The sequence below is a fragment of the Balaenoptera acutorostrata genome, chromosome 7, assembly GCF_949987535.1.
Source record: "Balaenoptera acutorostrata chromosome 7, mBalAcu1.1, whole genome shotgun sequence".
NCBI lineage: Eukaryota > Metazoa > Chordata > Mammalia > Artiodactyla > Balaenopteridae > Balaenoptera > Balaenoptera acutorostrata.
The window spans coordinates 105,587,769-105,611,415 of record NC_080070.1 but is presented as its reverse complement, the minus strand read 5'-3'; the positions used below and the strand labels follow the sequence as shown (position 1 = coordinate 105,611,415).

The following is a 23,647-nucleotide window of genomic DNA, read 5'->3' as shown; positions in this document are numbered from 1 at the left end:
GTTTTTGTTTAACAGACACTTGTCTAAAGCTCACTGGATGCAAGACACTATTCTAATTGCTTTGCAATCACTAAGTCATGTAATCTACTGTCTCCTAGGTGAATATGAAGTGAGTATCAAACACCTTCGCTTAACCTCTGCTAGGCTACTTCCTTCTCAAGGTAGATATTCTTCCAGGACCAAAAGGAATGTAAACAGAATTTTTGAACTTGTAACTGCAATGCAGTAGGCATGAAATAGCTGAAAAACAACAACCAAAAAACTGTTTTTAAGCTTAAGCTATAGTGTCCAGTGTTGACATACTTATAATGTCCTTAGTGATGTTCATCTTGTTTCAGGAAAACAGAAAGAAGAGAAAGAAGAAAGGAAGAAAGAAAGAAGGGAAGGAAGGAAGGAAGGAAGGGAGGAGAAAGAGAAACAGAGAGAGAGAGGGAAGGAGAGAGGGAGAGTGAGGGAGGAGGAAGGAAGGAAGGGTGAGCTGTGAGCAATCTGAGAGTGCCTTGTGTCTTTCAAGGAGCTCCCTCACCCTAGAAGATGTCCTCCAACCTACCTTAATGAATATGAGACCAAGTTAAACGTGTGTCACTTCAGCAGGTCACAGCACAGCAATGCCTGTTACCCCGCATTCTCAGGAGGTATGCACGTAATTGTCATATTCACATTGAGTTTATATTTACGTGTGCCAGTGCCCATCAGTGATTAGATTAACTGTTACAAAAACATAAATGTGATCCTTTTGTAGTCTTTTTCTTTTCTTTTCAATGAATTCCTCTCAGTGAAATTTCAAGCTGAAGCATCATTTGAAGCTGTGCTAAAGAGAGATCACTTGAGCTTTTGTGAAATCCACAATGAACCGGACTTGCTCTGGCTGGAGAACCTGATGGGAAGAAGCTCTTTGTAGACCATCCCATCTCAATCGTGGATGCTCAAAAAACCAGGGGGCTTTCTAGAAGATCCCAACACTCAGGCTCTACCCAGACTGATTAAATCAGAGTCTTCGGGATTGTACCTGGGCATCAACTTTTCTAAAAGCCTCCTAAGCTATGCTGATATGCAGCCAGAATTCAGAAAAAACACTGATTTCTGTTTTGTAAATAAGTTCATTTGTACCATTTTTTTAGATTCCACACATAAGTGATATCACATGATACTTGTCTTTTCTCTCTTTCTCTGACTTATTTCACTCAGTATGACAATCTCTAGGTCTGTACGTGTTGCTGCAAATGGCACTATTTTGCTCTTTTTTATTGCTGAGTAATATTCCATTGTATATATACACCACATCTTCTTTATCCATTCATCTGTCAATGGATGTTTAGGTTGCTTCCATGTTCTGGCTACTGTAAATAGTGCTGCAAAGAACATTTTTTAAATTACGGTTTTCTCCAGATATATGCCCCAAAACAGAAAAAGAGTCACAGATGTGGAAAACAAATGTGTGGTTACCAAGAGGGAAAGGGGGGCGGTAAATTGGGAGATTGGGATTGACATGTATACACTATGTAAAATAGGTCACTAATAAGGACCTACTGTATGGCACAGGGGGAGAAAGAAAAACAAACCAAAAACACTGATTTCGTACCAACTGAGTACTAGGACTACTAACACCCCAGCCCTTTGTATCAATGGGATGCTCTACAGCTGTGACCTCTTCCGTGTAACCCTACGTTTCTCTGTCTTTATTCTGGGATGACTTTTTAATTTAAAGTGATTATCTACTCAACTCACTAGTCCTAGTTTCAAAGTCATTTGGGAATTAGATCCTCATTGAAAAAGTGTCTTAGAACTGCAGAAGGGCTACGGAGAGCCCAGGGCTGGATCCCAGGACAACTGAGAGGTCCCCTAGGAGTCAGGATTGAAGTGGTCATTCACCAAGACACCAAGGGCAGCATCACCGGAAGGGCAGTCTGCACCATTGTCAAGGCAGGGAATAAAGCAAGTCAAGGGATCAATGCCAAGAATACTGGTTTAGGGGGAAAGTGAAGATAATCATTTCTGTCCAACAAAGATCTCTTGAGGACCTACTGTGTTCCAGATATTGGGCCAGGCATTTAGGTACAATCCTACTGTCTAGGAGCTGAGAGTTTAAGGAGGAGATATCATCAAATAATTTTAAAATTACATGGGAAGTTATGAGCAGAGAAAGGATATTTGGTCCCAAGTGATGCATGTGAGTAGAACTTCTAGAACATACAACCTTACACAATCCTTGAGAAGTGAATGTCAGTGAAGCAAGTTACGGATGCCCAGGAAGTGGACAAAGCAAGGGCCGGGTGAGAGATGGTGGGACCAGGACTGGACCAGTGCCATTGTGGTGAAGGTTGGTGTGAATGAGCAGAGTCAAATCATCAGAACTTCAGGACTGATTGGATGTGTGGCTTGAGTGGGAGAGAGTAGACTCTAAATAAAAAAAGTCAGGCGCCGGGAGAATGTTGCTCTCAGGACATGGATTTTGAAATGGGTGGAGACGGGCAGTCTAAGATAAAGGCTATGAATCACATGAGGGTTAGGGGTGCCAGCTGTGCAGCTCAGGATGGTGCAGCCCTGAGTGGTTAAGCTGGAGGGGGCGTCTGCAGAGAGTGAGGTGGAAAGCTAGGTGCCTGTGTCCTTCACCTTGAGTCTGTACTTGACTCATCGCATTGACAGTTGGGATTAGTATTTTCCTAATTCAATTGTTTTTGTAAGTCCCCATTGGTCGGATGATTGCTTACAGGTGGCTATAAACTAAGAAATGATGGAGTGTGGCTTTAGCCTCCCCTTTCTCCTTCCCTCAGCAAACCAGAGGCCTGGAAAATCTTGGGGTTGCCTTGTGAAAGGAAATGCACTGTAAACGAGGAGCTGAAGGAAGGTGGAACATTTAAATTAACCTCCAGTAGAAACCCCAGCCTACTTGTTATGGTCATTCTTGGCACCAAAGGCCTCCCATATTGGCTCAAATCCAGTAACACAAAAATGGTAAAGTTGCAGGACAGAAAGTTGGCATGGACCCTGTGGTGATTTCCCTGTCCCACTGACTCCCCTGCCTTGGAATTCTGTCTAGACTTGGCTTCAAGGCACATTCCTTCAGCTTTCAGTAGGCAGAGGTGTCCGGCTCTTGCAATGTGTACATGATTTTAAAAGAACTAAGGACAGGCTCTCAACCATTGCTTTCTTTTTTTTTTTTTTTTTTCAACCACTGCTTTCTAAAGGTCAAATCTCACTGCTCCAAGTGTGAGCGGGAAACACAAATATATTCCAGATCACACAGCCCACAGGTGCAGAAGCGGAGTGCTGCAAATTTCACGTGCAGACTGGCGGGCTCCTTTCTTTGAGTCTCCAGATGCACAGGGAATGTTTTATGTACAGGAAGACAGAGGCTACACAGGGACAGCTGGGCTTTGGAGAAAAAAAGTATGGACATGTAGTTAACTCTACCACAAATCCCCATATTCAAGCCACCAAGATAGGAGGGAGAAAGGAAGCATGCAGGGGGATTTCATCCACACATTTGTTCCAAAAATGTGGAGTGTTTACTATATGTCAGACATTTTCCAAAGATATTTTCCTGCCTGTGACGAAATTGCTCACACTAGAGAAATGTGTTTCTTGCCACTTAGAAATCACTATGCAATTCAGGGAGTTAGAAGATTGGCATACCGTTTGCCTTTGATTTATGACATCACAAGGAAAGTGATTTTATGACTTTCCTTTTATCTAACTAAGCTAGTCACTTTTCGTAAATGCCCTGGAGAGAAACATACCCTGAGAAGTGGGTTTCACAAAGGAAGCAACCTGCCTGAAGGAGGTTGGGAAATGTTTAACTGAAGTGCAATTACTGGTCTCTCTTGTTCTCGATGAATAATTGCCAGGAGGCTCTTGCCATGGACAGCCATTGGTCTTCAAATTCTCCACAAATAGAAATGCAAACCATTTTATGTGACAGTTACAGTAATGATAATGATGATGATGATGATGGTGGTGGTGGTAGAATAGGCTAAGGAAAATATTGAAGGAGGTAAGAAGAGTGAGAAAAAAGCACAAAAATCTGAAACAATAAGGTGAGGGCAATGTTCATGGACATTGATACCAGGGTATCATTCATTCAGAGATATTTATTGGGCACCTATTATTTTCAGGTCATGCTAGGTGGTGGGGATATAATAATAAACAAAGAAATCAGACTTTCATGGAACTTGCATTATAGTGATGGAAGAGAGAAAACAGAAACAAAACAAAACATAGGATGCCAAATGCTAAGATAGAGGAAGAGGTACGGGGGAGGCCATGTGTGTACATGTCTTGGGGTGGGTGTTAATTTGCTTAATGGTGTTGGAGAAAGAGACTCCTAGAAGATAACATTTTGGCTGATTCCAATGGCTAAAGGGAAGAGTCATTCTTTGGGCAAACAGAGCTGATTCTTTGACTTCCTCAGCATTTCTTTTCCTAGCCTTGGAGCTGAGCTGGTGTACCCTTCACATTCAGTATCCTCAGTTTCATAGGGAACATCTTTTGATTGTGGGAGCGGGTGGACTGAGACACAGGGAGAATTTACAACCAGTGCCTACCTTCTGTGCTCTCCTCCGGCCACGTCCCAGATCTCCTGCTCTGTATGCTACATAGTTCCTGAGCTATTCCCTGCTTCTTCCAAAAATGTCAAGAAACCTGTCCAGAGCTTGTGTACCAATCTCTTCAAAATAAGGCCATGGCGTTTGTTAATTCAGGTCAAGGAGCTGGAAAAGAATAATGGTAGGAAGCTGGCAGGCTTCCAGAGTGGGTGTAACTCTTTGGGAGAAGTGGGCCGTGAATACTTTCTTTGTTCTTTTCCCTCCTTACATTGGATTGGGGGGTGGTATTTTCATTTTTAGTATGAATGATATGGAAGAAACTGGACTCCATCCTCTTACTTGAATGTGCCTTGTTAAAGTGGGTAGATGTCTTTACCTTTAAGCTAAATGCACCCTGCACACAATTTGGAGTCTGGCCTTGGCTGTCCCTGTCCTGATTAGCAGTCCAGCCTTGGGGTCAGGAGTGACCACACCATGTGAAAAAGGATGGTACACGACAGATTTCCTGAGCAGCTTACACACCTTTCTCTCTGCTTTGCCCCTTCCTCGGGTATATTTAGGTCCCACCTAGTAAGATTTTAGAATCTAGAACATAATTCTATAGTCAGGCAATTGGGTAGCTAAGCTGCTTTAGAGCTCTTGTCTCAATAATCCTTTATAATTGTGTAATGTTTTATTTGTTTGTCAAAGTTCTCTCCTATTTTCTCACTTGTTCTTCACAGTAGGGTTGTTAGAAAGCTTGTGCTATTTGAAAATCTGTTTTACAGATGAAAACTCTGGTCTCAGGGAAGCTGGGTTGCTAGTCCAAGGACATGAGAAGGTCATTTGGGAGCCCTGAGTGACATATAGCTCTTCCGACTCTCAATCTGTTGTTCTTCAACTGCATCTTAAATGTGCGGAACCCTGGGATTGGATCTCGGCCACAGGTGAAAATTCTTGCCAGTGGGAAACAAGTCACCTTCTTACCTACCTTCTACCCGGGGAGTGATTTGATCTCCCTGTACTCATGAAGGAAACTGCAGATGAAGCTGTTTCCTGTACAGTGAGATGTGAACATCCAACAATGGTGAGAACTGGTGACACCGAGAGCCTCTCGTTTCCCACCTCTCCTCCCCAGAAACCCTCCACCCAGGGCTTGGCCACGATTCCACCAACGCTTTCTGACTCAGGAAGCTCAGCTCCACTGGCGAAGGAGTTTCCAGTTAAGCTACACAGGATAAGCAGAGGCGATGGGGAATCCCCTTCACCTGCCATGATTAAGCTTTGTCCTCTATGCAGTGAGCAAACATAGCACACAGAATACTGAACACATCCAGGAGTGCCATGTCGTGGATGGCAGGGAGGGCTTCTAGGGAGTGAAAATAAGGGTGATGAGGTCCGGTTTCATTCGTGACCTAGAACCTGACTACCCAAGTGCTCCACAAACCAGCAGATAAGCATCAACCAGGAGGTGGGGACTAGAAATGCAGGAACTCAGGCTTCTTCTGCAACCTCTGGAATTGGAACCTGCATTTTACCAAGATCCCCAAGCCCCGACTCCTCATCCTGTCCCCTCTGTCTCCCGCACTTTCTCTCTCTCCCCTCACTCCTCTGTTATCTTGGTGTCTGTCCGTCTAACTCACAACACTTTTGCTCTGGAATATACTTCTGGAATTCTTGCAACTTGTAGATGTTTTCTTTCCCCTCTTTATAGACAGAGAGCACTTCACTAGGGTAAAACTGCCAGTAAGGGGCTTCCCTGGGGGCACAGTGGTTAAGAACCCGCCTGCCAATGCAGGAGACACGGGTTCGAGCTCTGATCCGGGAAGATCCCACATGCCGCGGAGCAACTAAGCCCGTGCGCCACAACTACTGAGCCTGTGCTCTAGAGCCCGTGAGCCACAACTACTGAAGCCCGTGCGCCTAGAGCCTGTGCTTCGCAACAAGAGAAGCCACCGCAGTGAGAAGCCCGCGCACCACAATGAAGAGCAGCCCCCGCTCGCTGCAACTAGAGAAAAGCCTGCACACAGCAACAGAGACCCAATGCAGCTGTACATACATACATACATACATACATACATAAATTTGGGGAAAAAAAACAAAAACTGCCAGTAAGCGTGACTGTGCGTTTGTCTGGTTCACTGCAGAGCCAAATCTCCTCCCTCAATGACCAGAACTCTTCCATACAAGGCCTCTCTGGCCCACTCTTTCCAGGGAAGCCTTTTCAGAACAAGGGAAAAGCAGTTTCTTCAACTGTAAAAATATCTACTTCACAGGGTTGTGGTAATGACCAGAGATTCTACACATGGAGCATCTAGCCCAGTGCCTGAGAAAAACAGATGTCCTCAGTACTGACGGATTATTGCAGTGGAGATAGGGGAATGTAAATCATATCTGGGGTGGACTTTTGCCATAAAGCTACACAACATCCAAATCTTCTTAGTATTTTGGCAGAACCATGGGGGAGAAGAGCAAGGCTCACCTTCCACTATGGAGGTTCTAAGGGAGGGTCCCCCTGTGTATGTGAGGGGAGGAGAGGAGGCAGTGGACAGGTGGTAGAACTCAACCAATCAGAACCTCTGCCTGGGGCTCTGAATCTGGAAGTGACCGGCCGCAGGGGCACAGCCCAGCACCCATCCCGTCAGCCCACAGGAGGAAGCTTTCCTCCATCAGGTCAGGGCTCCCCCTCCGCGGTCACAACATGGCTGAGGGAACTTCAAACTTCACCACTTCAAACACCATCCAAAGAAAGAAAGGCCCTTCTGATATCCGCTTGTCCTGGGATCCGTTATCACTCATCGGCCCAGATTGTTTCGTTCCCATTATTATACTGATCACAGGGCTGAAGGTGGAAGCACTGACAGATATAAACCACTTAGGGCGCACTCCTAGGACTGCAAGTGGGGTCTTTCCACCTAATCTCATGGCTCGACAAGAGGAAATAAATCCCCCCTCACCCTCACCCCCGACCCCAAATCAATAAGGATACAAAAGGTGAAGTGAGAATATATGCTGAGGAGGAAACCAAAAAAACCTTTACAAAAATTAAAACTGTGCTAAAAATATTTTTATGGACAAGGTCGTATATTAACTGGAAAAAAAAAATCAAGTCGTAAAAACAGGATATTCAGCATTCTTCTGTTTCTTTAATTATCTATCTATAAAACAGGATATATAAAAGAATGCTATGGGAGCATAGCATTATGGGAGATTTTTATTTTATTCTTGATGCTTATCTCAATCTTTTACTTTTTTTCTCTATAATAAACATATTTTTAAACACGTACTTTCTTTAGCATCAGTATTATCTTCAACATCAGTATCCACATTTTAGGACCCATCCAGTTCTACAGTATTGTATAAAATTAGTTTTGGGGTTTTTTTGGTATCATTTTACTTTTTTTTGCCTTTTAAAAAAAATTTTATTGGAGTGTAATTGATTTAAAATGTTGTGCTAGTTTCTGTCGTACAGCAAAGTGAACCAGTTATACATACAGCTGTACATATTTCCACTCTTTTTAAGATTCTTTTCCCATATAGGCCATTACAGAGTACTGAGTAGAGTTCCCTGTGCTATACAATAGGTTCTTATTAGTTATCTATTTTATATATAGTAGTGTGTATATGTCAATCCCGATCTCCCAATTTATCCCTCCCCCGCTCTTACCCCCGTAACCATAGTTTGTTTTCTATATCTGTAACTCTATTTCTGTTTTGGGGCATATACTGGGAGAAAAACATAATTCAAAAAGATACATGCACCCCAATATTCATTGTAGCATTATTTACAATAGCCAGGACATGGAAGCAACCTAAATGTCCATCAACAGAGGAATGGATAAAGAAGATGTCGTACATGTATACAATGGAATATTACTCAGCCGTAAAAAAGAATGGAATAATGCCATTTGCAGCAACATGGATGGACCTAGAGATTATCATACTGACTGAAGTAAGTCAGACAGAGAAAGACAAATAGCATATGATATCGCTTATACATGGAATCTAAAAAAAGGGTACAAATAAAATCAGTTTTGTTGAAACATCTCTTTGTGATGTTATTTTCTCAGTAGCTTAGTCCCTTCTACAAAAGATGCCTTCAAGGAAAGCATATCTTCTTTTAGAAAAACGAACCCCAGAACCTGTTAGCCCTAGAAGGAGAATCTTCTACATGGGGGAGGGGTGATGAGGCAATTAAGTCTGCCTTCCTTTCCCTGGGATTTGCCCTCCCGTAAGGCCTCATCCCCACCTACCATGTCCACGGTGCTCTTAGACTTTAACACTTCTGCTCACGTTCAAACTGAACAACTTCTCATAGTTGCCTCTTTGCATAGCTGAAAACATGCTGGAAATTTTACAAAGAAAATAAAAGAATTTACCAATGAATGACAAAAAAATGAATAAACCCAAAACACCATGATTCTATTACACATACCCAGCTCTTTAGGGAGTAGAGATGGAGCTCACACAAGTTAAACCATCTAGAACAAGAGGATGGCATCCTACTCCCTGGATCCACCCCAGCTTTCTCCAAGCCTCCTTTTCTGTTCTTGAGAGGGAGAGAGAGAGAGAAGTTTCAAAGTGTTTCAATTAACCTCTCAGTTATAAGAATGGCTTCCACATAGGCCTCAGAACATCAACAAAAGTATTTATTTTATTTCTATTGGCTCCTCTGAGGGGATAATAAATAAAATGTAGAATCATGGTTCCTGCTCTAAGAAGCTTACCATTTCCAGTGGGAATATCCAACAAATGCCTGTAATTCTCGTTGGAGCCCCAAGAAGGAAGTATGGAAATGTTCTCCATTTATCACTGGGCTCATGGTTGGACGGTCTGTCTCCGGATCACTGCTTCCTCGACTCATACCTGACCCTGACAAACCAGGTGTAGTGGCATCTCTTCCACGAAGCCTTCCCTTCTCTGATCCCCTGCTCCAAAATCATAGGATTCCTCTTCTTCTGAGCTCCCCACATATACTGCGCTTTTCTTGGGAGACATTTCACAGTTTAATAAAACGATTCCTCACTGGGGGAAAGAATAGGGGGGGAGGGGACACACCCTCTGAGAAGCATAAAATCATAGTGACAAGAACAATAAATGCCCTGTATTGAGAACTTGTAACCTGGAATAATATAATAAGCCTTTTCACAGTATCTCACTTAGTGATAACATCATATATGCTTCAAAATGATTATGTAACTCATCCAAATCACACAGAGAGAAGGTCTCAGGTTTTAACTCCCGTCTGTTTTATTTATTCCAAAGGCCCTGCTTTGAATCACCAATTCCTCCTGAGAGTTTTCAAACGCCTCCCCAGACCTCCTCTCCTTCCACCCCTCCAGCCTAGGCTGTGGCCAGCACGTCAGGTCCGTACACTCTTTGTCAACCAGTGGGTCCCCGGGCTTGGTGGCAGGGGGCTGCCTTCTGTTCAGATGCTGAGCTGAAACAAGACTGAAGACCATGTTTAGATCCTATTCATCTGCCTTGTCCCTCCTGCTGGGTTTGTACCCCTGCAGGGAAGAACCTTTTTTCATCTATCTGCCACCTTCCACATACACCAGCCCTGTGGAGTCTAGAACAAGGTCTCACTCCTATCATTTCTGTATGAGCTTTTTAACTAACATTTTTGAGTATGGGAAAGAACACAGAATAAACAGATTATGGAAGTGAAAATAATGTCAAGTGCATGTGATAACGTTTACCAGGGAAAGAGAGGCTTCCTGGAGGAGGTGATATTTTTCATTTCTTTTGCCTGGGAGGATCCTGACTTAGGAGAGATGAAGATGAATGGCAGCCTAGTTGGGGAGGATTGCATAATGGTCTGATGTAAAACATTTCTCGATGTTGATGAGAAATGACGGTGCTGATAGAGTTCCTGTGACCATAGAACAGATGAGCAAGAACGTTTAATTCTGGGAATTTCTGTTTTCCATCCCAGGGATTATTCCTTGGGCCATTATCGCTTCAGTGGATGAAGGTACTGGCTAAAAATAGGCTACTAATGTTTTCCTTAGAATTACAGCACACGTCAGAAGAGACTAATGACCCAACGCTGCACTGTTTTCTTTTCATTTCAGTTGGCCTCAAACAAATAAACCCGATAAATATTATCAGAGTCACATATGCTCATTAAGGGTTATAGTCAGTGGCTATGTTTGTTTTACTGTGTAATAGATGATGAAACCATGGTGATGAGTGGAGTAAGCTGGGATGGTTTTCATATTTTCCCATCTTAACACTGGAGACTGGCTCATTGTTTTTTTCACTGGCTTGTATTAGAAATAGAACAGCTTACTAAAACACTTATTCATTTTGACATGTCTTAAGGCAGTCCACACTCACATCTTCCAATCTACTTCAATGATACATGATAGATGTTTGAAAGTGGTCCTTAAATATAGCGTTGAATGGGAAATAAGTACTTTCAGGGGGTGGACAACCAGTGTAAAAGCTTTCAGTTAAGAATTAGCATTCTTTAATAGCTTATTAATTATCCATAACCGAGGATTTTGTTGTTAATCATTTTATGGGTTAGAGAACAAAATTTGGCTCATGCTATATAAAATTTATGTTCTAAAAAGTCAAGATATACTGTACTGGCTTACTGTCCTTTTTCATTTTTTTAAAGATTTCAGGCCAGTAAAAGAAAATAAGCACTGCAATTATTTCTTAATGAAAATACTACACATTTTCCTATCAGATCCTTACGGCCTTCATATTTTTAAGGAGACTGTGAAAAACGATGTTTTCTCCTTCCTCCATAAATTCTTTCCAAAATGGTAAAATTGTACCTGTAATCTGGCTGTCTGTAAAGTCTCCTGTCCCCTTCTTGCTCTCATTCATTCTTCTGTCAACAGAGTGGTCTTTCTAAAATACAATCTGATCACATCCCTCTCCAGGTGAAAACCTTCAGTGGTTCACTATTAACGTAATCCAAGCCCTTTGCAGGACATATATGACTATTCATATCATTGCCTCTTTTAGCTCCTTTTAAAATTCTCCTTTCACTCTGTTATTACTCCCTTCCTATGTAATTCACAGTCATCCTGAACTCTGTATGTCCTAAAACTTGCAAACTTTTGCCCTTCAGCCTACAAATAACCTCCCACTTAATGTTCTGGTTAAATTGTTTTCATTTCAGCTCCACTCAAATGCAACTTCTATGATTTTTTTTTCACCTTTACCCCCAAACATCTAGTCATTCCCTTCTCTGTGCTCCTCTAATACATCCTTCAGGCATTCATAACATGTTTCCATCACCCTGCATTTTCATTATGTTTTCATGTCTACTTTCCCCCAGCCACACCTCTACACCCCCTGCTGAGGATTTTGTCTTTTTTGTAAGTAAAAGCTCAACACTGATACAATTGCTGGCCCCAAGCAGGTCCTCCATAAATGTCCATTTACAGCACAATGAAATGAATGAATCACAAACCGCCCCCTCATGAGGAAGGAACACACCCAGAGCATATGCCTTTTAATGCCCTGATGCTAGTTGCTGTTCCAGACAGGAGTTCCAGACCAAAGCCAGAGACACGGTTCTGAAAAGTGTCCAGGGAGCTTTAGATTCTAGTTAAAACCACGTGTGGCCGAGAGAGCATCAGGGGTGATTACTTGAATGATGCCCACCTCCCAACTTTGTCCCCATTAAAGTGGCGTGAACACACACACTGTCTTCTTTGAAAAAGTTCCTTTGAGTCTCTGCTGAGAAGTATTCATTTAGAAGAAGAAAGGGTGCTTAGCATGTCACCAGCCAGACAGCAGGGACTGTATATGTTCAGCAGCCACTTCCATGGGGATTCAGGCCTGTGGTTAATTTCCAAACAGATTTCAGGGACCTGATTTGGGAGGTGAGGTACGATCTTCTGGGGAAGGCTGCATAAGGCCAGAGAAAATGGTGTCACGCTTGACACTGATAAGGGTTCCACCAACATCATCCATATCTTCTCTGCAGTTATACACTCAATGCCATTTTAAAATGGTAACTATCAGAATATAGTTATAGAAACACAGAATGACACAGATGAAAGCCTTAGAGATAAATGTGTCAATACCCTTTATTATTCAGATGTGGACATAATAGTTTAGAAACAAGTTCTATCTGCATAAACTGCTTGGGATATGGAGAAAAAATTTAGGTGAAAATAATACATAGAGGCGGCAATTTGATGGAGTGGGCAGGCCACAAGTTCTGGGGTCAGATCATCCTGGGTTCATCTCTTACCACCCGTCTGGCCATAGGCAAGTTACTTACCCTCTTCAAGCCTCAGTGTCTTCAACTGTAAAAAGTACATCCTGCTATTTACTTCACAGGGTTGTGGTAATGACTAGAGATTCTACACATGGAGCATCTAGCCCAGTGCCTGAAGAAAACAGATGTCCTCAGTAACTGACGGATTATTGCAGTGGAGATAGGGGAATGTGAATCATATCTGGGGTGGACTTTTGCCATAAAGCTACACAACATCCAAATCTTCTTAGTATTTTGGAGGAACCATGGGGGAGAAGAGGAAGGCTCACCTTCCACTCTGGAGGTTCTAAGGGAGGGTCCCTGTGTGTAGGGGGGGGAGGAGAGGGGGCAGTGGACAGGTGGTAGAACTCAACCAATCAGAACCTCTGCCTGGGGCTCTGAATCTGGAAGTGACCGGCCGCAGGGGCACCGCCCAGCACCCTCACCAGTCTCCTGCCCTGACCGCATCCTGTAGGAGGACCGGCTATCCGGACCCCTTTGGTTCCTACCTGTGCTCTGAGTCTGACATTTCCGGGAGCTCTCTGATCTCCTCCAGCAAATTCCTCATTTGTTTAGGTTAAATCAACTTGATTTCTATTTCTGACTAGTAAGACTCTCACTATCGATACAATTCCGATAGAGGCAGCCTGATTCTTACCAATCTATTTACCACCTGCTGTTAACACACTTGGCACTATATCATTTCCTCAGTTATAACCACGGCTTAATTTTCTGTGTTCACGGAGGAAGAGTAGTCTACAAAAATGAGAAATTGGGAGATTAGGATTGACATATACACTCTACTATATATAAAATAGATAACTAATAAGGACCTACTATATAGCACAGGGAACTCTGCTCAATATTCTGTAATGACCTATATGGGAAAAGAATATAAAAAAGAGTGGATATATGTACAGGTATATGTAAAACTGGTTCACTTTGGTGTACAGCAGAAACTAACACAACATTGTAAATCACCTACACTCCAATAAAAATTAATTAAAAAAATGAGAAACTGTGAAATGAACCACAAAGTTTACTTTGAGTCACAAAATGAAGTCATTATATATACAAACATAGGCTGAGAGCATCTCTGTATACTCTGAATTCAAGGGTCTGATCGAAATGGCAGTGGGAGTAGGAAAGGAGAAGCCCAAAATATCCAGTCTCACTGAGTGAGAGCCAGTTACAAAAGAAATGGTCATCTAGCGCAGACATCACTTTGCGCTAAGTAACCAGTGATTCTCCAATGTTTTTAAGTTGGAGGGAAATATATGACAGATGTGTTGGCGCTAGAAACAATAAAAACAGCTCCTTAAATTGCCAAGAAGCGGGGGGGGGGCGGGTGAGAAGGTAACACAATACAGGATAAATCAGGAGGGAGTGGGCAGGACTGCCTGTTATGGTTGAGGGTAGCAAGGGGATGATGCGGTCGGTAGCAGTAAACAAGCTTGGGGGGGGAGGAAGTCTTGGACCACAAGCATCAACCAAAGCAGAAAAGTGCCCTGAACCCCACCCTGAAGGAAAAAGATATACAACTAGAGGAACACAAGAGGGATAAAATGCTAACAGAAACTCACATGGGACAATAACATTAAAGCACATACAAATAAATTTAATAAAACATAGGGAGGGAAATAATGACTCAGTATCCTGTGCTGAGTTCCCTGGTGGCGGTGGTTCTCAGCATCTAGGGTACATCGGAATGATCTGAGCTAAAAATGCAGATTCCTGGGCCTCTTGCCCAACAGGGGCTGCTATAGTGCTTTTTGTGGGGGGCCTGGGATGTGTATTTTTAAGCGGTTCAGAAGTGCTTCTAGTGCAGGTAGCATTACTTGCTCCAATCGCAGATAAGCCCGGAAAGTTTTCTTAGTTTCAATAGGTACAATGTCAGGTTCATGTTGTCCTGGGGTCGGGGGGCAAGGCTGCCTTTACGTCAGTTTCAGAGATCAGGATTGCCACCCAGCTGCACCCTCACAGGTTGCCACGTGGGTGGGCTTACCCCCCTGAACCCTGGAGGCGACGCTGCCTCTCCCGTGGGCTGGAGTGAAGCATCAAGCCAAAGAGGATTATTCTCGAGCTTTAAGAGCTAATGAATTTGCCTTGCTAGGTTTTGAACCTGTTTGGGGACCTGTCAGCCACTTCTTCCTTCTAACTTCTCCATTTTGAAACGGGAATGTCTATCTTCTTCCTGTCCCACCATTGTATTGTGGATGCATGTAACTTGTCTGGTTTCACAGGTTCACACTGGAAAAGAACTTTTTCTTTTTTTTTTTGGCCTCACCGCACGGCATGTGGGATCTTAGTTCGCTCCCTGACCAGGGATGGAACCTGTGCCCCCTGCATTGGAAGTGCAGAGTCTTAACCACTGGACCGCCAGGGAAGTTCCTGGAGAAGAATTTTGCTTCAAGGTGAATTGTGCCTGGAGTCTCACCCGTATCTGGTTTAGGTGACATTTAGGTGAGACTTTGGGCATTAGACTTTAGAGTGGATGCTGGAAGGAGGTAAGACTTTGGGGGCTATTGGGGTGGAAAGATTGTATTTTGCATGTGAAAAGGATGTGATTTTTGAGGAGCTGGGGCAGAATATTACAGAGGGAATGTTTACGTCCCCCTGAAATTCATGTGTTAAAGACCTAACACCCAATGTGATGGTATGTGGAGATGGGGCCTTTGGGAGGTAGTTAGGGTTACATGAGATCATGAGGATGAGGCCCTTATGGTGGGATTAGTGCCCTTGTAAGAAGAGACACCAGAGCACTAGTTCTCTCCCTCTCTCCCTCTCTCTCTCTTCCATGTGAGGACACAATGAGAAAACAGCCATCTACAAGCCAGGAAGAAGACCTTCACCAGAACCTGTCCATCTTGATCTCAGAACTGTGAGAAATAAATTTCTGTTGTTTACCATAAATTGCCATCCAGTCTATGATATTTTCATATGGCAGCTCAAGCAGACTAAGACACAGACCTAGGAAATGGTTGAGTTGGGATTTGAACCCATAAGTCTGATTTGAGGACTTTTCCCTCGACCAACGACACTACACTTTCAATAACCCTTTCTGCCAAAAGATATCTAGGAAGCAAGCCTTATCTTTTCTTAGAGTATGTTTCAGTCTCCAACATTTCCTTTATACCAAGGGACAGAGAAAAGTGTGACTTGATTGAAGGTTCCACGTGCTAGGATTTATTCTTCCTTCTGTAGCTAAGTGGCGGGACAGAAACTCCCCCACCTTTCCCCTCACGAAGCTGTGTAGATAGGCCACCAAGGGAAGGAGCAACTGAATCTCTCACTACAGGACTCGACCATGTCACCAACACCTGTGCTGAAATAAAGTTTCACCAGAGGCAGCCTGGCCCCCAAGGGGACCGCATAGCTGCCGTGAATCCAGGAGGGCCCATGGATGACGCATACTCCAAGCAACTCATCAGACCACCCTGCACTGACCTTCTGTGGTCTGCTAAGTAGGGAGCACTTGGAGAAAACACAAATACATATTTATGTATAAAGGTAAAGCATTTTGCAACAGCACTCCTGGTCTCTAGATTAACAAGTACAATGTATCAGGTTCACAGGTATTTGGGGGTCAGATTTGCATCTTGGTTAAAGAGTTGGTGCATGGTTATAGGGTGGTGTGATGAACATCTTGGAAGATGTTCACTGAGTATTTATTGAGTGAATGAATGAGATGAAAGCCTCTGTGACAAGAGCTGAGCCATCCCTGTCCGTGCCAGGATGTGGCAGTCCCCTGACAGGAGTCAAAGGAGCCTGGAGAGTGGGCACTGCCTGCCTTGCCCCCTGGCCGACCTCTAGGTGACACTTGGGCTGGACGGCAAAGAGAAAGGTGTTGCCGCCAATCAGGGCCACGGCGTGCATCCACGTGCAGTGCAGGGGTGCACCTGGGGGCTGAGGACCAGCCTGCGTGCCACGTGCCGGCCGTGTGCCCTGGCTCAGCTGCCTCAGTCCGAAGAGGGATGCTTTCTAGTCGGTCTGCCAAGAGCTGGGAGCCTTTGGTAATTCACACAAAGACACAGTAGGGCCATCCAGGACCCTGTCAATAACCCAGGGGAGTGCAGACCAGCAAGCCAGGGGGCAGCAGAAAGTACTTTAGTCTCAGGATGGCTGAGGTTTAAGGGTCAAGTGGCTGGCCCATCGGGCTGCAGAGTTAGCCTTTAGCGCACAGAAGGACAGCAGCCAGATCCAACATTAAAACTTCCCACAGGGCTTCCCTGGTGGCGCAGTGGTTGAGAATCTGCCTGCTAATGCAGGGGACACGGGTTCGAGCCCTGGTCTGGGAAGATCCCACATGCCACGGAGCAGCTGGGCCCGTGAGCCACAATTGCTGAGCCTGCGCGTCTGGAGCCTGTGCCCCGCGACGGGAGGGGCCGCGATAGAGAAAGGCCCGCGCACCGCGATGAAGAGCGGTCCCCGCACCGCGATGAAGAGTGGCCCCCGCTTGCCGCAACTGGAGAAAGCCCTCGCACGAACCGAAGACCCAACACAGCCAAAAATAAATAAATAAATAAATAAATAAATAAGAAAATCCTTTAAAAAAAAAAAAAAATTTGATCATCTGTTCTGCAAAAAAAAAAAAAAATTTAAAACTTCCCACAGAGGCAGGAGTTGGTGGCACTGAGTAGGAGTTCACTGGTCACTTTAATGCACTCTGGCCCTACATAATTTGGAGAGAAAAGCAAACACCAAGGGAACCACAGAAACAAGACAAAGGAGAGTAACCTTGTCTTATTTCTTTATCAAAAACAACATGCCGATTGGAAGGGGTGGTTTCCATTTCTGGTCAGAGTAGCAGCTTCATAAGTTTGGGTCCTCCTCCCCCCTCCCCCATCAACCCTAAGCATCTTGTCACCAAAGCATCCCTCCTTCCTTTATATTCCTTTTCCCATGGGCACAGATGGACCCAGGGAAAATGAGCACATGCAAGTTATGAATTTGCAAAGACTCATGACAGACTTTAAATAATCTACCCCAGGGGAAAACTAAGAGGCTGGAAACATTTGCAAGGACGTTGCCATTCTTTCTAGTAGTAGTGCTGGTCCGGTCCCTGCAACCTCGTAGCTTCATTCTCTGGGAGACAGAGCAGCAGCTCCCTTCTGCAGATGGTCTATTGCGTTTGCTGTTATTAGCGACATTGCAACCTGTTCCCTTTTCTCTCCCTCCCAGCAGCAGCCAGAGTATCGACCAGTCGGCCCTTGAAAGAGGAAAGCTGTTCCAGGCATGAGTCTGCGGTGGGTTGTCTGTATGTCCAGGCCTCTGCCTCGTACTCACTCCATCCTGATGGGGGCAGGAGGTGGAAACATTGCTAGACAGTCTGTTTCTGAAAAGGATCAACCTGCTGCTGAAAGATTTATCGGCGGGGAACTGTGAGGTAGGAGAAGGCCTTTACTTGAGCCAAAATTGGTCATTCAGAGTTCATTCTGTAACCTGATCATTTATTTATATTTTATGCACCTTCTCTCAAGGAGAAGAGGATGCATGTGGGACCATGACCTCATTGAATGTAGCGTGGTCAAGTGACTATCTCACCGGACAGCCTGTTAGAGACTTTTGTGTGCAGCTCCTTGGAACGTTGCTTTAACCCTTTGGGTTCTGTGTGAGCTCCAATGAGCAGGGGAAGATCAGGTTTTGCCTTCTCTACTCACATACACTACAAATGATGACACACGGCTCTTGGTTCCAGCAGACGCATGCTCTAGACACAAATGTATCTCTCCCCATCCACTCCTGAAAGAGGACATGGCTGGTGAGAAGAGACAGAAGGCCTGGAAACACCAAAGACGGGTTGTGGGAAAGAAGATTCTTTTTGTAAATATTAATGGCCTATGTTCTCGTGAGATCACATTCAGTGACATGAAACATATCAATGGCTGGCAAAGGTAGTCACAACTTGGCACTGTTCTGGAAATCATAACAACACCTTCTCTGTCCACAAAGCTTTAGGCCTGTCAGAGTGTGCTTATTCCATTTCTATCCATGGGTATTGCTAGTCTTACTTCATGCAGGAAATAATGGAGGTCTAAGGAATGAGCTGCCCAAAGTCATTGGCCAGAGCTGGGATGTGAGCTTGTTTTGGGATGCTAAGGCCAGAGCTCTGTTCTTCAAGGTCCCTAAAACCACCTCAGGAGGATACTGAGGGCAATCAGTATCCTCAGGAAGCAATCTTGGAAGAACCTGGGGGTTCTACTGAGGGGGTGAATGGGAAGAACCATTCCCATTCACCCCCTCAAGGTTAGGTAGACCCCCTGGCTGGCTCCCTGACTCAGAATGACCCTCCTTCTCTGAGAATAGCCATCAATTCATCGGGTGACCCCCTGCCCCCACCAATGAACCGTCCAACTCTGACCCTCAGCCAGCAGGCCCCCTAATCATGATTAGTTCACATCGGGAGGGACACCTCATCCTGGGTTGGCTATTTAGGTTGGAACAAGGTGACACAGACTTGGGCTTCCATGGAACTTATTTAAGGCTGAGAAGGGAATGCCCATAATCTCTTGTTGCTGAATCTCAGAAGCCACTCTTGTCTCCCTGTCTCCAAGTCTCGTTTGGGATTCTCCAAAATCTTCCTCTTCTTCCTGGAGATTGTGTGGAAGACAGTGGAGGTTGGTTCAGTCAACACACATTCTCAACCAAGTCCTTCCTTGCACGCGTCTTGTTCTTGCATCTAAGGGGAGCTATACTGTGGAGTTCTGGCCAAGGAGATGTAGGCACCACTCCCTGGGCTGGATTATGGGATCCAAAATAAAAAGGCAAAGATGTGCCCCTCCTATTTCTGGCTGACTGGGAAGCAGATGTTATGCCTAGAGGGGCAGAAACCATCTGGAAAACAGCTTTTTAAAAAAGCTGCACAGCTGAAAGATCACTGAATCAGGATATCAGCCCTGGAAAGCCTACCGTAGACCTATGACATATATAGAAAGGAAAATACAACTATTAGTTTACTACCTTGTGAGTTAGGTATTCTGATATCTGCAAAAAGAAGCAGCAGCTTCTTGAGCTTAGAACTAACAGAACCTTGCAATCCCTTTTAAACATAGCAAACTGACTTAAATGATCTGAATATCGCAACTGTGACATGGGGACCAAGGAAGTCATCCATATGTAGAGATCCAGTGGAACACACTGTGTATTTAAGAAGGATGGCCCCTGAGATGCCTGCTTCTACATTTTCATGCCTTTACAAATTGGAACTCGATGAAGTCATCCTGGTCAGGTTTCTTCAGGCTATTTGAAAAGAAATGTATAAAAAACCTTGGGTAAAAAAGGTTATTGCAAATATAGAAGAAATGTGGAATGATCTGGAAAATTGACCAGACACTATAGTCAGTTTACATTCCATTTACTGTCCATTCATTCATTCATTCATTCATGGATTTATTCATCTTGCAACTAATGTTTATTGACCACCAATAGTAATGCCAGGTTCACGGATTCACGGTAAATATGATTTATCCCCTTCCAGAAAACTTTACCGTCTAGATCTGAAGGCAGATGATCCAGCAGTTACTTCCTAAAAAGTCTGATGAGCATCTGGGTAGTTGCGATCTGCATATGTTTCATAGAAAAATGGAAAAATAGCTCAGCACAGCTAAGAACAAAAACTTCGAGCCCGCATCATCACCTTTTGTTTTTTTTTTTTGGCTCACCTAGCATTTGTGCTTTCCCAAGAAAAGATTTGAGAGGACTGGTTTGAGACCAGTCAGGGTGAAATGCCAGTCTTGGAAGGTGGCTGGATTCCCTCCTGCCCAGTCATGGTGGCTGTTTCTGGAGTGTTTACATGACTTTGCCAGGGCTGCTCTGGCTGCCATAACAAAATACCACAGCCTGTGTGGCTTCAACAACAGAAACGTCTTTTCTCACAGTTCTGAACATTAGAAGTCCCAGATCAAGATCCGGCAGGTTAAAGTTCTGGTGAGAACTCTCTTTCTGATTTGCAGACAGATGCCTTTTTGCTGTGGTCTTACATGGTGGAGAGAGAAAGCACTGGTATCTCGCCTTCTTCTTACAAATGCACCAACCTTGTCAGATTAGGGCCCTACCCCATGACCTCATTTAACCTTTTTCACCTCCTCTCAGGCTCTATCTCCAAATACAGTCACATGGGGAGTTAGGGCTCTAATGTATGAGTATTAGGGGCAGGGGGGACAGAAACATTCAGTCCATAACAATGACTGATTCTTCCTGCCTGGAGAACATTCTTTATGGACATTACCGCAAGATCAGGAAGAACGTTAGGGCCAATTTTCTTCAAACGTGCCTCTTTAGGTACTATGGACTTTTCCTTCAAACATTTCAATAGGAAAGGATGTGCTTCCCTGGTGGGCGGACACAAATAAACCACCTGGAGGGCACAGTCCTCAGGGTCTCTTCCCTGCAGAGCATCCAGCTTATCCGCGTTACGGAGACACCACATCTGGCCGACAGGCATTCCAAATGATGTGTCCATCTGTGCCAGGACGCGCACGGCAAACCATGGAGAGTCACTGCTGGCCGGGGGGCTGGGTGCAGGGGGCGGATTCAGGAGAGGGCCACCCCGTGGAATACAAAACGTGCCTGAGGATCCACACCTGCGTCTCACACACATAAATAAGAGCCAGGGCTTCTAAGGCGGTTCTCTAACTGAGGTCAGCGTCAGAGATTCGCATGCTCGCTTAACAGAAGAGGAAACCAAAAAGAAGTGAATACACCAAAGTCATGGGAAGAGTCTGTGATAACAACCGAGTTTCCCATATGGCCCAGACCACTGCAGCCACTACCAGGACGCATGTACCAGAGTCCTCGCCCAGGGGAGGCTTTGATCCAAGGACAAACCTTCCGTCCTGATGTGACTCTCTGATGGTTCAGTCTTGATTTTAGCAGTGTTAGCTACTGCTCCAGGGTCCTCTCCCAAAGTTTTCCTATATATTAAAGACAACACACCTGGAAAAGGGAGAGCACTTTCAACAGTGAAATTCAGATTGGCATAGACCAAGAGCCCCCAGGGAAGGATAGTAAAAAAAGTAAGAATTGCATATTTCCACATCTGTTCCCAATGAGATTTATGTCAAGTATTTTTATTATTTGACAAAAGCAATCCAAAGAATTACTTTGTTTTTCAGGATGCCTTGAAATGTCATTAAAATCCACCTACAAGCGCACAGATACAACATACCACCTGTCTGCAGTGTTAGATCAAATGAGAAAACAGAGCCCTGGGCCTCCTGAATAGGAAGAGACTTGACCTGCTACAGGCAGGGTAGGGTGCGGGGAGGAGAGGCTGTTGCTTATCTTAGCATTTCTGTTCCCACCAACCTGGGGCAAACAATCTATTTTCAGCTTGACACCAATCAGGAAATGGCCCTGCTAAAATATCCCCCCTGTTAATACAACAAGACATATCCCTGGAAAAGCAGAGAACACCAACATGGGCCTGAGTGCTCAGATGAGAGGAAGTCATTCCTGGGCCAACATGGGAAACACAACAGTCATTTTACAGAACACAATTGAGAAAGCAAACCTGCACGAGGAAGTTTCTAGAAGGTCATCTGGTAACAAGTACAGAATGTCTACAGCAGTGCAAACTCTTTGGTTGAGTGATTTCATTCCTCTGTATTTACCCTAAAGATATTTTTCCATCCTTTTTTTTTGGGGGGGGGGGGGTTGTGCTGAGCAGCTTGCGGGGATCTTAATTCCCTGACCAGGAATTGAACCCGGGCCCTCGGCAGTGAAAGTGCCAAGTCCTAACCACTGGACTGCCAGGGAATTCCCTCCTAAAGATATTTGTAAATGTATAGGAAAGGATGTTTATTGTTCAGAGACAGTCCTTCACAGTTCTCCCGTGCTCCTGCACACCTTGCTGAGTATGCCAAGAATGCAACATCCTTACCACTCTTTACCCAGGCCATTTCTCACACTTGCGCTTAAAACAAGTGACCTTGAAGGATGAGGTAATGTCTCCTCCCGGGGCAGAGAGCGGGCTTGCTTACTGCTTACCCAGCAGAAGGCGATTCCCTAAGCTCGATATTCCTCGGCTGTAATGCCAACCCACCCACCGCAAGCACCGCATCCATCCGGGCCCAGGGAATCACTGCTGTGGGGTTCGGGGGCCAGTGGAACCAACGGAACCAATGCCACACTGATACTCCTGTTGTCTATTGTGCTGTAGGTATTAAAGTCCCTTGTCTCTGACCCAGGAGTCTTGTGTCATCTGCCAGCATCCACAAGACAGCAACAAGCTTACTTCTGAGCTGGTAAGTAGGGTAAAATCAAATTCCAAACTTGACACTTAAGACAGTATTGTTTAGTAAAAAGCAATGAAACTAAATAGCTCCAAGGAAAAACTGATCAGGTTAATTATGGTACACATGTACCCAAAGTATGATGCAGGCATTTAAAATGACTTCAAGTTGCGTATTGATTGACACGGAAATAATATAACAATTTATTTTTGAGTGAAAAAAAAAACACTTGAGGCATCATGCTAAGTGAAATAATCCAGACAGAGAAAATCAAATTCTGCATGGTATCACCTATATGTGGATTCTAAAAAAAAAAAAAAACTCACAGAAACAGAGAGTAGAAAAGTAGTTGCAGGAGCTGGGAGTTGGCGGGAAATAGGAAGAGATTGGTACGAGCGTACAAACTTTCAGCTACAAGATGAATAAGGTCTGAGGATCTAACGTAAAACATGGTGACTATGGTCGACAGCACTGTATCATGTTCTCACACGCAAAAAAGGATAAATACGTGAGGTGATGGGTGTGGTCATTACCGAGATGGGGAGCCCTTGCACAATGTATATGTGTCCCAAATCTCCACAACGTACACTTTAAATATCTTATAATTTTATACGTCAATTATCCCTCAGTAAAGCTGAAATTAAAAAAGACGATCTGCCGCC

At 44.4% G+C, this 23,647-nt stretch overlaps 1 protein-coding gene and 1 long non-coding RNA gene across 8 annotated transcripts in view; one reads left to right on the top strand and one right to left on the bottom strand.

The window, feature by feature from the left end:
* The window catches only part of LOC130708589 (uncharacterized), an 81,867-nt gene extending 65,217 nt beyond the window's left edge, over positions 1-16,650 (top strand). For 4 of the 5 annotated variants that reach the window (XR_009008833.1, XR_009008832.1, XR_009008830.1 and 1 more), the window contains one exon: positions 14,997-16,650. This is a non-coding gene — a long non-coding RNA (uncharacterized LOC130708589). The remainder of the gene's footprint in view (positions 1-14,996) is intronic. The other variant, XR_009008834.1, reaches the window with a different exon arrangement.
* SUGCT (succinyl-CoA:glutarate-CoA transferase) overlaps positions 1-23,647 on the bottom strand; it is a 796,055-nt gene that overhangs the window by 10,555 nt on the left and 761,853 nt on the right. The window contains exons 15-16 of one of the 3 annotated variants that reach the window (XM_057549882.1): positions 8,959-9,072; positions 8,777-8,868 (exon numbers count right to left, since the gene is read on the bottom strand). The exons of 1 other annotated variant lie outside the window; for it this stretch is intronic. In XM_057549882.1, coding sequence (XP_057405865.1) covers positions 8,836-8,868; positions 8,959-9,072 — 147 coding nt within the window. In that variant the 3' untranslated portion in view covers positions 8,777-8,835. Of the gene's footprint in view, positions 1-8,776; positions 8,869-8,958; positions 9,073-21,594; positions 21,688-23,647 lie in introns of those variants that run through there. One more of the 3 variants, XM_007187736.3, reaches the window with a different exon arrangement.